The following is a 16,324-nucleotide window of genomic DNA, read 5'->3' on the forward strand; positions in this document are numbered from 1 at the left end:
AACTGAAGGCCGCCCTTCAAATGTTTACTTGCAGAAATTGATAAAAATAATTTATTCAATTATATAAAATAATGGTTTCTGAAAGACGTGATTCTCCAATTACAGTAAAGTTTAGTCATGATGTTTTTTCAGAAAACCTAACATATTTTTAGAAATATTTTGATTTGTTCTACATTATCAAAGCCTGTAGACACATTAACCAAAAGTGGTTGTAATGAATTCAGATGTCACTCGACTGTTGTGGAAAATGACAATGTTTAGCCTTTTAACATTGCATGACATATTAGCATGCTAATCTCTGTTTTAGAGTTAATTAGCAATGTTTTTTTTTTTTTTTCATTGTTTGTACATTCAAATGTATGAGGTGTTTGGAAATGACGACCCATAAATGGTTTAGTTAAAGTTGATATTTTTCCTTGTTCCCTTCTTCCATGGAGCTAACGCTTCTAGCCTACCATTAGCTCTCCTGTAAAATGAACACTAATGTGGTCGCCACTAGACGAAGGTTACAAAAAGTTAAAGGTTACATTTTTAGGATGGAAATGAGAGCCATTCCCATAGGGACAGGTGTTCTTTTTAGTAGAAATAATTAGAATTAGGATTTTTTTTGCCTTTTGTCAATAAAGTTATTGTTAAATCAAATTTAATTTTAGTCTTATACTAAAACTTAGAGTTCAAACAGTCCTAAAGAAAAAAGGACACTTGGCTAAAATAGCTAACATAAAACCATTCATGCACAAACTCACACCTAAGGAGAATTTAAAGGAGCCAATTAATTAGTTGCGTTTTTGGACAGTGGGAGGAAGCTGGAAAACCTGGAGAAAACCCATGCATGCACAGGAAGAACATGCCATCTCCATGCAGAAAGACCCTGAGCCAGGAATCGAACCTGGAACCTTCTTGCTGCAAAGCAGCAGTGCTACTCACTTGAACAGCCCATATTTTTCAACTTGCTTAGTAAAAACCGAAATGCTTTGATTTCCTCCACTATCAAACACAGGAAAAGCACAGCAGGAGCTCTACCTGCTGGCAGTTTGTAGCTGATTGCCTTTTGTTGCTGAATTTATTGAATGATCAGATTCTCTGCTGCTGTGCTAAACAGTTTCAGATCTTATTCCAGGGAGCTGTACTACTTTGCTTTATTTGTTTATTAATCTTAGTGAACACTCATCGTACCCACAGTGCCTTCAAATGCTCTTCTTTACATAGATTATGGAGGATTAAATCCATTATGTTATTATTTTTCCCGATGCCCGATATAATGTAAATATTTCTGTTCCTAATATCAATAATAAAAAAACAAAGCAAAACATTTTTACCTAAAATAATGAGGGGAAAATGGTCTACCTCTGCACTGCACCATGGAAACCTCTTGCTGTGCGGCGCGGCACCATATCTGTAGATGAGGCAGCCACAGTGGAAGACATGGATTGATTCAAACCCCAAACAACATGGATACCAAAATAGCTAAATGATCAATATCTTCTGATGAACACATACAACACTTGCTTTTCTATTAATATACTTTATTGTTAGCTAGGAAAAATATTGCAACATATTGCAATATCGTGATAATATCGCATTGTGATCCAAGTATTGTGGTAAGTATTGTATAGCAACACGCATACCAATTCTCACCCCTATAATATGTATATAATAATTAGCCTATTATAATTTCTTTTTGTAAGTAAATGCATTATGAATGAAAAATGTTTTTCTAATTTCTGCCTGGGACACACATCCTTTGACTCACCCATGGCCAGATTAAAGGTGGCCGCTGTTCAATATTTTTATTGGTATGGACTTTGTCTTCTCACACATTCTTAGGTCAAAGCTCTGGTCTGTGGCTTAGCATATATAGAAACCTATTTTTCACATTATCTAGCAGATATATTGTCCTTAAAATATTGGTGTACACAATATTTATTTTGCAAATGATTGCTTAGAGAGCAATAATTGACTGCTGTATTCAAATAGCGATTAACTCATTCTAGAATTTTTTTTAATGTTTAGATCTATTATGAACAGTAGCCCCTAAAAAATACAACTATAAGCTAAAAGATTCTATATATATTTATTCTATTTATATTTTTTCTATATATATTTATATTTTAATATAATTTAAAACTTTTCACTCATGGTTTTCCTTTCCTTGTCGTTTACATCTTATCCATAATCCAGAGCGAGCTCTTTTCACCTCTGTTCTCCCATTTTTGCCTCAGTGACGGTGGGATGAAGATCAAGTGGGTGGACGACACACACGCTCTTGGTGTTTTCTCCAGCCAGGAAGCAGGTCGGAGCTTTTTTTTCCTTAAACCTGATGAGCCGTGTTTGAGCTGATGGCCACTAAAACAAACGGAGGTTGTGTGTTTTGTTTACAGCGCTGCACGCCCTCTCCATCTGCCATCCAATGCTGAAGGCTCGAGCTCTTTTCCAAGGGAGTAAAAAAGCACAGGGCAAGGCTGTCAGAAGAGCAGGTGGGACACTTTCAGCTCCCATGAAGACTATTCGGGTTAAATCTAGCTTGTTATAGATGTAGATTGAATACTTTTTGTCCTCCTTAAAGAGTTCCTCCAGCCGGTGAGGGAGCGTCCCAGGACGGACTGCGCCGTGGCCAAACGGATGGTGTCCAGAGCCTTAGGCATCCGGGGGCGAGGCAGACTGCACAGATACTTACAAGACTCTGAGCCTTAAAACCGGTAATTACAGAGCAAACTTATTTAACGTCTTTATTCATATATTTAATCAAAGAGAGACTGTCTGCTTTCAACAGGTTTTATTTAAAATCCTAATGCATTTCCACATTTACTTCAATATATTAAAAACCATCAGAAACGGATCCTTGCAAAATGAAGGATTCTTCCGTTTCTACATTCAAACTCATTTACAGATACATAAAGTATTTTCACAAACACATGAGGCTGTTACAGTATTTTCACAATGTGACCATAGTCCCTGATGGAGATAGTTTAAATGAACATGAGTGTACAAAGTTCTATGTTTCTCTTTTATCCTAACTTAAATTTCTGACTTAAAATATGTCGGATACATCTACAAGCACTGCAGGAAGTGAATCCAAAGCTTTGTATTCAACATTTTCAGAAATTAGAAATGTCCACTTTATTTTCAATTTAGAATTGGATGTCATTTTTCTGTAACTTTTACATGTTCAATCCAATCTTGACAACACTGCTTTGGCACGGCGCTTCCTATATAATTATATTTTTATGGTATGATGAGCTAATTCTGGACTCTTTAACACATTTTGATGATTTCTAAAGCTGCTTTTCATCACAGCTGTTTAGTATACAGTGCAATGTTTTAAATAGAGGATAAATTGAGTCCATGCAAAGGAAGAACTACTCTTTCTAGGTAACATTGTGTCTGGGTTGTGGTTTGAAGAAGTCCCCACACATTTAAAACTTTGGTTTCCAATGCAGCGATCGCCACACCAGGGTTTAATAAGTTACGCGGCTGCGATCATTATTGCATCGTGAGCACCAGGTCATAATGACAAAATAAAAAAAATAAAAAAACAAGCACAAAAAACAGCAAAAGACAACTGAATAGGGTAAATGCATTCAGTTCATTTTTCCTATTGAGCCATTATTTATTGTACCAGCTGAACCCTGAGCACAATAACAACCCGGCACGCGGCTCCCTCTAGTGGTTGCCAAAAGTCCTCCTGGTGCCGTCCTTTGCGATGTTCTGCTCTGGTCTACCTGTGAGAGAGCTGGTTGGTCAGCAGTCCTGGAAACGTGTCCTCAGAGTCTGAACTTAACGTGCCACCTGTGAAGTCACACATTTAGAAATCATCAGTATTTCTTTAAATTTAAACAGCTATGCTCCACCTACAGGGCTGATTTTAAATTAGTATTTTTTTCTTTATCCATTTTATTTGTTTTTTTTTTCGTCTCTGGTTTCTACGGATGGGCTGGACAGCCTTAAGGAATCCAATCAGTTGATGTATTGGCAGGATGAAAGTGACTGATGGTTCACTTTCTAGAAAAAAAAAAAAGAGGCAAATCTCTGCTGAGTTTAAATTCAGGGGCTTCATCCTCCGGAGGCAAGATTCGTCATAGCGTGGAGCCGAGGCCTGTTTGGATTGGAAGACTCCTTGTTAGGCGGATAACAAATGCAGCCTGTTTTGAAGGACGGGATCGGCGTAACCTACGTATCCTTGTGTTTCCCATGTAGTCCAAGCAAGCTGACTGTTCAGTGCTCAGAGGAAAAAGGAAAATGGCGCCAAACAGTGATGAATATAATGCAATTACGTTAATAGTTCCGTCTGAAATGAATGAAAATAGTTGTTTTAAATGGTTATTGAGTCAGATATGTGGCGGGTAATGTTTGATTTATTGAAAGGTTTTATCTGTCCCTGTCCAAATGAGTTTGGCTGACATTTAAGCTCAGATCTCTGCAGTTTGGGGACTATAAATAGATGAAAGTACTGCTGCTGAAGCTCCTCGAAAATGTTATCTGCATCCATTCTTTGTCTGCTTTGTGTTTCAACTTTTACAGTTGCAAGCCGACAGAGCGTATGGGCGGTGAATGCCAGAGAAGGCTGGACTTGTTTGGATCCACCGCCAAAACTCTTCCAGCCTCTTTAATTTCACGGAGCTGCAAGGAGCCAGTCCAGATAGACCGGGTCCTTGGAGGAATTCAGCTGCTGAAATCAAACACACCCTGAGTGTTTTTATAGCTAAACCCGACCTCTGACTGTTCACTGTTGGTCAGCACTAACAAGTCAAAGATCTCTGCAAAGGATCCAAAAGATATTTTCAGGATTTCAGTTCATCTGGATCGTTAATTTTATTCTGGTTTGAACTATAATCTTTTAAGTGGCCTGGCCTTATTCAAGAAGTGTTAATTTCCATTTGTTTCACAGTTTAAAAATGTTAACAAGTGTTGATTTGTTTATATAACTAACTTCTAAATGAAGAAATGTCATGATTTAACTTTTTTTTTTTCTTTTTGTTAATAAAAGTTTCAACATGTTCCATTCATTTTGTTGTAATTATTTAATAGGAGGTTTTAAAGACAGTTTTCCAGCTCATCAATATGTGATATTTATCCTTTTACAAATGTACTGTTTTATTTTATCTGTAGGTTGAGCAAAGTTGACCCCTTTATCCACCTGTTCTATGAGGAGTAGAGCTACAACGCATTCAATTTCATTTTGTAGACACTTGTGTGTACAAAATGACAAAATAAAATCAGTCTAAGTCCAAATAACTCATAAATAATAAAATGCTATATATGTGTATATCTGTGTCTCTAGTTATATCGATCTATCTGCAGTGTCCTGTAATTAAAGAGTTTCACAATTTAAAAGTAATGATATACTTCATAGTTTGTGTGACTGTGGGCCTTTTGGACCACCATGTTCCTCTTGGTTCTGTTCTTTGGGATTTTAAATTAGGATCATGTTTCTGTTGATAAACACAACATTAAAATATTCACCAATGCAAAATGCATCCTTAAACCTCGGCAGAAGGCTTTCTGATGGAAAAATCATTCCTTTACTCCACCAGAATGTTCAAAACCGGAGAAGATGTCAGGATGTGGAAGAGGAAAATCCTCTCACCTATATGACAGTTGTAGGTCCATATCCGGTGTCCGTCGTAGCGAGTGCGACACTTCATTATATTGTTGGTGTAATCCGATTCTGCAACTTCAAAGTTTGGGTTTATCAAGACCTGAAAGAAGGAAAGCGGCGTCAGAAATCAGATTTTTCATGGGCTGACGCTCAGTTATGCAACAGTAGCGTAGATGGACAGTTAAGGCAAGGCAAGGCAAATATATTTGTATATCACAATTCAGTAAAAAGACAATGCAAAGTGCTTTACAAGATTAAAATATAGGAAAATAAAACAATCAAAGCAAGTAGGAAAAAAAGAATGCAGAAACAAACAAGAATATTAAAAATAATTGGACTAAAGAAAACAAAAAAGTTGAACTAATGATGTTTCAGTTGAACGGTTTAACCAGAACAGTCGAAGGCAATCCTAAACAAATGTGTTTTTAAGTCTAGATTTAAAGGAACTCAGGCTTTCCGCAATTTTACAGTTTTCTGGAAGTTTGTTCCAGTTAGTGACGGTCTGGTCCACCACTAAGAGAGCAGATTTAGTACCTGGAAGATGTAATCTCCCGGCTTCACGTCTGTGATGTCGATCCACTGACAGTCTATGTCGTGTCTGTAGGTGTCCCAGCAGCCGACGGTGATGCCCTGAGAGCCAAAGTTGGCGCATTCGTACCTTTTCTGTATACCTGAGTTCAGAGCAGACGTTTACAGTTTACGTTTAAAGAACTCTAACCTTATTAAAGAAATAACCTTCGCTGTTGGAGACTTTAATCTAAATGTTAATTATTAGAAATAAGGAAGTAAAGTGTTTGACCTCACCTTCGTCACAGTGGGTGTCCTCCAGACAGAAGCTGGCTTTATGTCCCTCTGCAACTTTAGTGCCGTTCAGACTTATCAAGTCATAGTGGGTGAAAACCTCCATGCTGTGGTAGTGTCTGGATTATACAGGGAAAGGAGTGTTTAAATATCACAGTGTCCGTAGATCTGGACACTTTATAAAAACTCTGGAATCCTTGTTTAAATCATGTTAGTTTGATCCAATATCCAGCATGCCCTGGTGGGGCCTCACCTGTGACACTCGTGCCAGATCCAGGAATGAGGCGACGCCCGCGGTCTGAAGTCTGATAGGCCATTGTTCTGGATCTGGGAGGAGAAGCGTAGAAGGCGGCGGTAGGAGTCTGGGCTGGCTTTGTCGGCCGTGCTGGACAGACAGCGTTCTTCATGGGCACACTGCAGGGCATACATGGGCCTGTCCTCAAGGTATGTGGTCTGCTCCACCACCTGAGCGCTGAGGACCAGGTCTGGAGCCGCTGCATAGGGGGAGAAAAGAATGAGTGACAGATCCCAGCTTAAAAGACAAATTCCTAAAAAACAATCCTGGAAATAAAACACTTTGGCCAGTTTGGAAAGCACCTATCATACACAGTGCCACAAGTATTAAACTTTTCTCATTTTGTCACATAAACAAAGACTGCTATTTTATAGACATTTTAATGTATAGAGCAACATCAAGCAGGTGATCATTGTTTCAGAGGATAAACATGATCCATTCAAAAATATTTAACCTGTGAAAATCAGTTTGTGGCATTCATTCTTAAATATTTTTTGTTTTTTATTATCCCTCCCAGATTCACTATTTTTTTTTTTTAAATCCCATTTACCGGTACAGCAATTACAACTTTGAAACACTGAAACCTTTAGCCACTAGGGGGTGCTGGACCTGTCACTTCAAGGACTAGTTCCCCTGAGGGAAAAAATTAAATGGTATCCCTCTTTTTTTAAATTTTATTTTGAGTGCCAAAAATACACCTGATTAGGTAATAATCACATCTTTTCTGTTGCCTAAAAACTTAACATCATTTGACTTTTTTTTTTTTTTTTTCCCCTATGGATCCAGCCCTCTTTAGTTAGAGCCAATGCTGTTTGTTTATGCAGCATCGCTTTTATTATATCAAATTATATCTCTCTCACCTTCATAGATTCAAAAAACAAAATGTTCAAATGTGAATTGAATTTAGGTCTGGACTTTGACTGGGCCATTCTAAAATTAATTTGCTTGACTAGAAACTATAAACTACTGTAAAACTGAGTCCAAACTAGCTGATCAGCAATAAAAATCCAGGCTCAAAACTGGAATATATTAGCCAACAATAACTGAGCATGTTTAGCTGCCTTAATGTTGAGCGCCGATATCCTGGAAATGAAAATTCCTCCCTGGTTCCAGTCTTTTTATGCTTCTAACCAGTCCTAGGTTTTGGTTACTTATTATGCCATATACTCTCCTGTGAATGTCATTATAAATAACCAAGCATTATGCAGCCACCACCGTGTGCCACCATGGGGGGGTGTTCTCATGTAAACAGAATGCTTTGCATGTAGGTCAAACATTTTTACTTTAGGTTTTATCTGCTTAAGGCTGCCCAAAGTGCAGCCTCGGGGCCATTTGTGACCCTATGGAATGAGGCCCTATACAAGACTTCAAGAATGGCATACATATAGTTTGTCAGCTGAGGCAGTGGATGCAGGTAAATGTTTTTGAAATGTTTAGTTGTAATTTTCATTTACCAAAAGTGACTTAGGTCAGACAATGTCAGGTTTAAGACTAAGTACCATCTGTTTTGCTTTTAATTACATTTAATATTACAATAGAGCATATCCACATACTCTTCTTGTTGCACACCGAAACTGCACAAAGATTATAAACCTTCCTTATTTTAGGACATTGTTTGCTACTTTTTTATTTTTTTATTTTTTTAAAGGCACACCCACAAGACTAGTTTTAGATCTAAATATTTATCTCTTTCTTATAGAAATTAGGAAAGAGATGACATCATTGTTGGGTAGGCAAAAAAAAAAAGAAAAAGTTTTGATAAAAATTTTGTTGCACCCTGAATAAAGACATTTTGTCCTCCATGGCCAAAACTTTTGGACACTCCTGCTTTGGACGATGGTTTTCCTCTTCCATGACGAAGGCTTATACTGTATGACTAACAAATGTCCTGTTGGCAGGTCTGCAGAGTTACCATGGGACTCTTGACATCATTTATTAAAGATACTCTCCTTGGATGGCCTGTCGGTTTAGGGGGACATTTATACTCTTCCTCTATCTAGATGCTGAAGTTAATAGTTTAAAGGGTTGCTCTGGATCAGTAGTCTGCAACCTTTGAAATCCAAAAAGCCATTATGTCCTGAGTTTAGCCAAATAAAAGTGGTTTAGAGACGTACATTTTTCATGACCTAATAATAAAACAGAACCTTATTTGGTTAAATATAATTCGTAGGAATTCTGTTGCCATTTATTTGTATTTTGGGGTTTTGAGATGATGAAAAGAAATAAATCGAAACACAAATCTAAAAACATATTATTTGGTATTTTAATGTAATTCTATTGGGGAAATTAAACTAAAACATAAATTTATAAAACCTGCTTAAGCTTCCAATACCTTTTAGGTGCTTCTTTACAATTCCTACCCACTATGAGGCGCTATTATAGAGGATCCAAAGATTCAATCTGGTCTGATTTTAGAGGGTAAAGAAAGCTAAATGAATAATGAGTCGCAAGTTTCTAAAAAAAAAAAAAAAGAAATAAATCTATCCTTTACTATCTGCTCTACAGTCACTCTGTCAATCCATCACAATGTCTGTTCGATGTGCTTTTGATTTGAGTTTTTTGGTTATAATAGAACAAAATGTGTCACAATAATATATACCGGTTCTATTTCTATGTTCTTTAGCACACTGGCATAAAATAGGTTACATTACATAATTTTCAATATTGTACATATATGAAGGGCTTTCGTTCTTTTTCTTACTCTGTGTGCAGGAAACCCCGGCAGCAAAGCGTCCGCCTCCTTTCTGACAGCTAACATGTTTGCCATGATGCAGACACTGATCCAGAGTCAGCTCGGTTCCTAAACATCTCACTCCGCTCATCACCACAGCATCAGCGGACGCGTCTCCCTGCCAGTACCAGGTCTCCTGAAGATTTCAGGCAGATGTTATAGCGTTACTTTCCAGCTGCGGCAGAAGCAACATGTCAGCAATAAACAAGTTCCATAAAAACTTCTGTTTATCCACTTCTGGCTTTTTAAAACTTCAAAATAAAGGTTTTTCTCTCATTTTGTTTTTTATTGTGCACATTATGAAATCCATTATCCAACCGTTGGCATAAATCTTACCAGATAGTTCAACCAAACCCCCACACTGTACAAAAACCGAGGGTTTGCCCAGATGATCGCCCCCCCACCTCCTGCCCTGACTAAGCCTTGTTGCACAATTTTGCAGACTAAATGGAAATCTGGCGAATGGGAAAAGTCAGACTTTCCACCAACTGTCTTGAAAGCGGAGAACACGTGTGAACAAAGCCCCAGCTGGGGGACGTTCATGTATCTGCTGGTGGGCTAAGGAGAGGAGCAGATATGCAGGGGTGTAGATTTAACATCATATGTTCCATCTGGCGGTCAGGTTTGCCTGGAAAACCATTTATGGGTAAGAAATGAAGCAGACTGGTGGGTCTGAAGAGGTCTTGCTCTGCAATACTCCTTCTCCCACTCTGAAGCCTCTCTGCCCTCATCAACCCCATCCCCCTCAATTCACTTGCATAACTGATAATCAGGACTGAAGGTTGATGCTGCCTCAGTGAGGACATATGTTTTAATAACAGGAGCTTCAAAGTTCTCATTTAAGTCCAGCTTAGAGGTTGCAGTCTGAAATCTGCTCCACCTTTACATCCATTAAACGTTTTCTCCTAGCTGCCTGTATTTTTTGCCTTCTGGGATGAATAAAGCTATTAGAGAAAGAGCTGATGGAAACTGATTCAGTGAACAGGGTTAAAGCTAGGAAGTACCAGCATGCAGGCTGACGTAATCTCATCCATTCTCATGTGGCCGTAACCCATCATCATCTACTGCCTCCAGAACTGCAAGGAGTTAAATCTGTGTTTTATAAGCATTACATTGTGGAAACTGATCACAGATGTTCGGAAATGTGATTCCTTTCCTTCAAATTAGAGTCTGGTTACAAGTTCTGACTGCTTTCTTGTTAAAACACGTAAGATAATAGAGTGTAATCATATGATAAATAGCACAGAGTAAATTGATTGTGCAGGACAGGCAAGAAAAAAAATCCTTAGGAATAATATGACCAAAGGGAAAAAAATCTCCCATCTCCAGGACTCTTTTTCTGACTGGTAGTTTTCACTTTAAATGATAACAAGTAAAAACCTGTGCAAACTCCTTCGGAAAGAGAAATTCTTTTCCTTTACTTGAAGTAAAAAGAAAAAGGAGAAAAATAGTAATGTCTGGTCAGGACTTGTCAAACGTCAGCCTATAGAACTTCCACTGGCAGGAAGAACTGAGCATTTATAGGGATGGATCCTCATATTTGGGTTTTAGAAGTAAAATATTACCTTTTTTAAACAGACAGAAACTCTGGTAGAGAAAAACTATAATTGGGTTATGAGAAGATGATGAAACACAAGGCTTTGTGTTTGGCTGTTTGAAGAAATATTACCTGGAAGGCGTGGCTGGCGAAGCCCAGTCCCAGCTGTCTGCACACCACCATGGCCTCCATGGTTCCCCAGCTGTCGCTGCACACCGTGCCCCACACCAGAGAGCCGTTCCTCTCTGCCAGCACTTCCACGCGGCCCTCGTAGGAGTTACGCCCGCCATTTAACCGAAGCTGAGGAGAGAGATGGCTACCAATTACTTTCAGCTTCTATTTGACATTTCCTTTCGATCCATAAACCGGATGCAGTTGACTCACCCGGGTGTTGAAGCCCATGGCAGGAACATTGCACCTGACTGCAGCGTCTTCCTCATGGCTGCAGCCTAAAGAGTCGCGGTTGAAGTAACATTCAGTCAGAGACTTTTCAAACCCAGAGCACTCCACCTCATTCATGTGGACAGACCCCACCCCTGCAGGGAAACAAACAAACACAAAAAATCAGTTAATAACTACATAAAATAAAAGAAACCTCAACAAAACTATTTAAGATCATCTTCCAGCACCTGTAACCTCTTTGTTATCAATGAACTTATATCTCATCTTTTAGTTATATGTCGATTTGTTTGGGTTTAGAACCTCCAAATACCTGCTGAAATCAAGTGAAACAGCATAAGTCCCCTTTTCTAGTGAAGAGCTTTGCTTTTTTGGACAGAATGTTCTACTAGGGGAAGATGACTGTAACATTACACTGCAAAGGAAGCAAGCAGTCAGCTTTGACAGATGAAACGAACGTCTGAAGGGCGGTAAGAAAATGCTGAACCATCTGTAATCACTCTCCAGATGTTCGCCGGGCTGTATCATGACAGGTCGGACAAAAGAGGCCGCCTTCTCCAAATCAGGTTCATTTTACAGCTGGTAAATGTTAATTATTTTATTTTCAATAAAAAACAATAAATATTTGGTAAGATAAGATCTCATGGACATGCATTCTTATTTTCTTTACAAAGTCGCAGGATGAGAGGTTAGTCCCTTATACAAGCTTGTCCACTCTCCAACCAAGAATTCCTCTCCTAAAACCCATAAAACATGTTTTCTTCTCTGGAACATTTTGTGCACTCTTCTGTTTAGAGGGTAGAGGAGGAAAAAAACAACTTTTCCTGCAGCTGTATGAATTTTCTGTAGCTGTGGGATATTGCATTTCACTGATTCAGAGTTAAGCTCAGAGTGAAAACATGAATGTGCCGCTCCATACATTCCCTACTGGCTTCATGTGCTGACCTCAGGTCTAGACAGACTGAAGTGGGACAAAGAAGCAGAAGTAGAAGATATAGAGGTGGTGCAGGTGAGCTGCTTTCATTTTCACAGCTGGACATACAGTAGTAGCCATTCAAATTCCCCCCTTTCCTTGAGCCCTTGGATGGTCCCCTACAATTCCTTTTTTAAACATCAATCTTTGTACGAAAATATTCTTTCTATCATGATTTGTAGACATTAGGATCTAAAGAGAAGCGTCCTCTCCTCCTGGTCAGACTCTGTAATTCAGTGAAAGGGTGAGTCAGAGTAAAAACATATGTCGGGTTCATGGAGGGGATTTTGCTGCGAGTTGCAGGGGATTAGGCGCCCATTCAGCTGGTGTTTGACTGGGAAAGGTCATTTTAAACAGCTGCTACTGTACAGTCCTGGATACTTTAGTTCTTTACAAGGAGTCCAATTATTATACATCAGAATATATATTTTAGCATCAAACATCTGGTTACCTTGACCCATTTTGCCTCCAGCCAGGGCCTCTTTGGCGCTGCCGAAGCCGAGCTCTCGACACACCACCGTGGCCGCTCTGATGTTCCAGTTATCATCACAGACGGTCCCCCATTCTCCGTTCTTCAGCACCTCCACTCGGCCCTCGCCGATCATGGCCCCCCCTCTTAGACGGACTAAGGGTTGCTGAATGAATAAACACATGTACATGCTGTAGATGAGGATCATTTCAAATAAAAAGAGTTGAAATGTTTGCACAATTATCACATAAAATCCCAATAAAGACCAAATGAGGAATGTGATGATAACAAAATGTAAGGAGGTTGAGATCAGCAGTGGAGTGAACAGCTAACTGAGCCACGGTATTAGTTGTCAGACCAACCTCCACCCTGTAGGCCTTCCTGAAACCCATGCTGACGCTCGGAGCGAAGGCCCGTCCAGGTACGCAGCTGACCACAGCAGGCATGCCCCGCCGACATGTGTTGTTGCCTTTGAGCTGGATCTCTTTACCAAGTTTGCAGTCCGACAGGTCGGCCTCGTTGCCTGTGCAGTTGACGGAGAAGCCCCAGTAGTTCTTCTTACGGCGTTTAGCCAACATTCTGAGGAGAAATAACCAAAGGGTTAATAATTTGACTTTTAAAGAAACGTTCTAAACCAGCGATGGCAAAGGATGGTCATCTGGAGCAACTATACTGCGATGTTTGGTAAGCTTGTCCCGATCCGATCCACGTATCGGATCGGACGCCGATATTGGCAAAAAAATGCGTATCGGCAAGGCATGTAAAAATGCCGATCCAGACTGCCGATCCAGTCCGTATTTTCCAGTTTCGCCGATTGAAACGATCCATTCCACTATTTTGCGCCAGTGTTCCCCGAATCCGGTCCGCATTTTCCAGAACACCTTCAACACACCCACAGGTCTTTTTGGGTCTGTCTCCCGGCCTAACCATTAAAACAGGTGAATTGGAAGATAGCGGGGAAAATGTCAGCCATGTGGGATTATTTTATCCTGCACGATGTGTAGATGGAGACTAGGTGTGGAGGAGATTGGGGAGTATAAGGCATTTTTGTGTAATAGTTCACTATTATTTGCACTGATTTTTTTTTAAGCAGTGTCTTTTTTCAAGAGTAGAGTCCTGATTCTAAGTTAATAGACTATGTTCCACTCTTGTCTGTTTTGCATTTTTATTAACACTTACAGCAATACTTGCACCTTTAACTGTTTACGGTTTTACTGTTCACTGTGCAATTTCAGATTGCTATTCATAATTTTGTCCAGTTTGTGTTTATCTCTTAATAAACAGGTAAGTTTGTTGTTACCAATCATTGTGTTTTATTCAATCTCACCTAATTCAGCTGGCTAGATGTTATCAAGAGTACTAAAAGCCTTTTCAACATGAGTCTTACAACTAAGGCTAAATACTTTAACTTAAACTTAAATACATGCTCGGATAGGCTGGTATCGGCCAGTATCGGTATCGGATCGGAAGTCCAAAAACAATATCGCTATCGGATCGGAAGTGCAAAAACCTGGATCGGGACATCTCTAATGTTTGGGTACGGCCCTGCTTTGAAATCGCCTCAATTCACTCATCACTATTTAGTCCATCAGGCCTTGTTCATTTGAGCAGGTTTGCTGAAGACGGGATGCAGGATTCTTAGTGCATGAATGGAAATCATAAACTAAGGGTCACTAAAAAAAAAGCAAATATATAAAGATAAAGCAGATAATTTAGGCTTATTCTGATGCTTCTTAAGTTGAACTCAAAAGTATTTTTTTTAAGTAAATGTCAAACTAAAATTATGCTATGGGGCTAATTTTTATATAAATTTTTCATGTAAATCTCTTTTTTTTCCCCTATTAAGACAAATTTTCTCTCTCTTAATAAAAAGTGAGACTATGTCACATTGAAACATAATTTGAAACAAATGCTTTTATCCTGGTAGATTGAAAACTGTTCAGTGTTTCTTTGTAATCTGCCTGATGGTTTAAATATTTATTGCGGGGCCCACTGCTGACCTGCTGGGCGGGATATTTCATTTTCCCATGCAGCAGACATTCCAAGCAAAATGTAAAAAAAATAAAATAATAATAAAATGTCCAGATCGGGCTGCAGAATTACAACCAGTCATCCGTATGATTGACGGTTCATGTAAAGAAATCTGGCTTTGATCTCAGTCAGCTCATGATTTCGCTGTTTTCATAGTGTTGGGCGCTCCGTGCAGCTTTAAATGGGATGGAGATCAGTTAAATATATTCACATGTCGGCACACACATGAATAAAACACCCAAAAAAAGCCACTGTTTTAGACTGAAGTACATTCAGTTTCCTCCAAGTCTACATCTACGGTTCATCTGTTACAACTTCGTCTGATGAAAAAAACAATCTGCAGGGCCAGGACTGTTTAATCTCAGAGAGGAAAAATGGATGAGTGACCGGCAGAGTAAACAAAGCAGATTGTGTAATGTTTCCTAACATCTGTTTAGTTTAGGTTTTATCGGCCCTACACTTAGAAAACCCACCAATAGAAAAAAACATCCTAAAAAAAGAGTAACAACATTCCAGCAGTTCTGTATATTTAGCATAAAGAGCGTAGGATACCAGCCGGCCTGGTACGCCACAAATGACTGCTTTCACTTCTTAAATGTGTGAATTTGAAAGAATTCACTAAACAGCTACATCTCAGTGTTTACTCGTTCCAAAAACTGTTTTTAACTCAACCAAAAGTAAACCTTCAAACACATAAACAGACTTTCCATAGGCTAAATTAGCCCGACTGAAAGCTTGATGTCTGCCACAGAGCCATAACTCACTTGTAGGGTCGGACGTTGAAAGGTTTCTCAGAGGGGAAACCGTACATGCCGCAGATGACTCTGCTGTTCATCTCGCTCCATTCCTCGCTGCAGATCTGCCTCCACTTGCCTCCATCTCTCACCTCCACAAATCCCTCTGTGATGGGGATCCTTTTTCTGTGAGAGTAGGTGGCCCTGATCCTTACATCCTCCACTTGCACTGTCAGACCCTGACAAGCCAAGGCAGAGTTTGATTAGAGCCTCTAAGATGGACACATGCAAAGAAAAAACAACCATCAGTCACTTTCCTGATATGCTGAACAAATGATAAATGTGGTTGCAAATAGCTTAAAGCAATGATGTTTCATAAAATCCCTGTTTAAATGGCTTAGAATAATAATAATAATGAACTGATACGGTTGTACTGTAGGTAAAATGCTGAGAAGTTTAGATGTTAACCCTCTAGAAAAAAAGCCAGGCCTGTTTTAGGGTTTTATTCCCTAAACTATCACTTTACTTGGATTAAGTTATACATACACATATATACACACATAGTAATCCCACAGTAATCCCACAATATATATATATATATATTTTAGGGGTGGAACAGTTCACAAAATCCACGGTTCGGTTCACGGTTTATTATTATTTATTTATATATATATATATATATATATATATATATATATATATATATATATATATATATATATATATATATATATACACAGGGCCGGCGATTGCTA

The 16,324-nt window shown here is 39.0% G+C and overlaps 2 protein-coding genes across 2 annotated transcripts in view; one reads left to right on the forward strand and one right to left on the reverse strand.

Annotated features, from left to right (window-relative positions):
• r3hcc1 (R3H domain and coiled-coil containing 1) overlaps positions 1-5,559 on the forward strand; it is a 14,326-nt gene extending 8,767 nt beyond the window's left edge. Inside the window, exons 6-9 of the mRNA XM_015394373.1 lie at positions 2,223-2,293; positions 2,382-2,477; positions 2,567-2,699; positions 4,522-5,559. Coding sequence (XP_015249859.1) covers positions 2,223-2,293; positions 2,382-2,477; positions 2,567-2,694 — 295 coding nt within the window. The 3' untranslated portion in view covers positions 2,695-2,699; positions 4,522-5,559. The remainder of the gene's footprint in view (positions 1-2,222; positions 2,294-2,381; positions 2,478-2,566; positions 2,700-4,521) is intronic.
• Positions 2,764-16,324, reverse strand: part of LOC107097287 (lysyl oxidase homolog 2A-like) — a 28,550-nt gene continuing 14,989 nt past the window's right edge. The window contains exons 4-14 of the mRNA XM_015394384.1: positions 15,600-15,808; positions 13,167-13,383; positions 12,787-12,970; positions 11,348-11,499; positions 11,096-11,263; positions 9,397-9,562; positions 6,654-6,894; positions 6,404-6,519; positions 6,134-6,270; positions 5,588-5,699; positions 2,764-3,789 (exon numbers count right to left, since the gene is read on the reverse strand). Of these exons, the coding sequence (XP_015249870.1) occupies positions 3,719-3,789; positions 5,588-5,699; positions 6,134-6,270; positions 6,404-6,519; positions 6,654-6,894; positions 9,397-9,562; positions 11,096-11,263; positions 11,348-11,499; positions 12,787-12,970; positions 13,167-13,383; positions 15,600-15,808 (1,773 nt within the window). The 3' untranslated portion in view covers positions 2,764-3,718. The remainder of the gene's footprint in view (positions 3,790-5,587; positions 5,700-6,133; positions 6,271-6,403; positions 6,520-6,653; positions 6,895-9,396; positions 9,563-11,095; positions 11,264-11,347; positions 11,500-12,786; positions 12,971-13,166; positions 13,384-15,599; positions 15,809-16,324) is intronic.

The sequence above is a fragment of the Cyprinodon variegatus genome, unplaced genomic scaffold (genome assembly GCF_000732505.1).
Source record: "Cyprinodon variegatus isolate N-32 unplaced genomic scaffold, C_variegatus-1.0 Scaffold682, whole genome shotgun sequence".
NCBI lineage: Eukaryota > Metazoa > Chordata > Actinopteri > Cyprinodontiformes > Cyprinodontidae > Cyprinodon > Cyprinodon variegatus.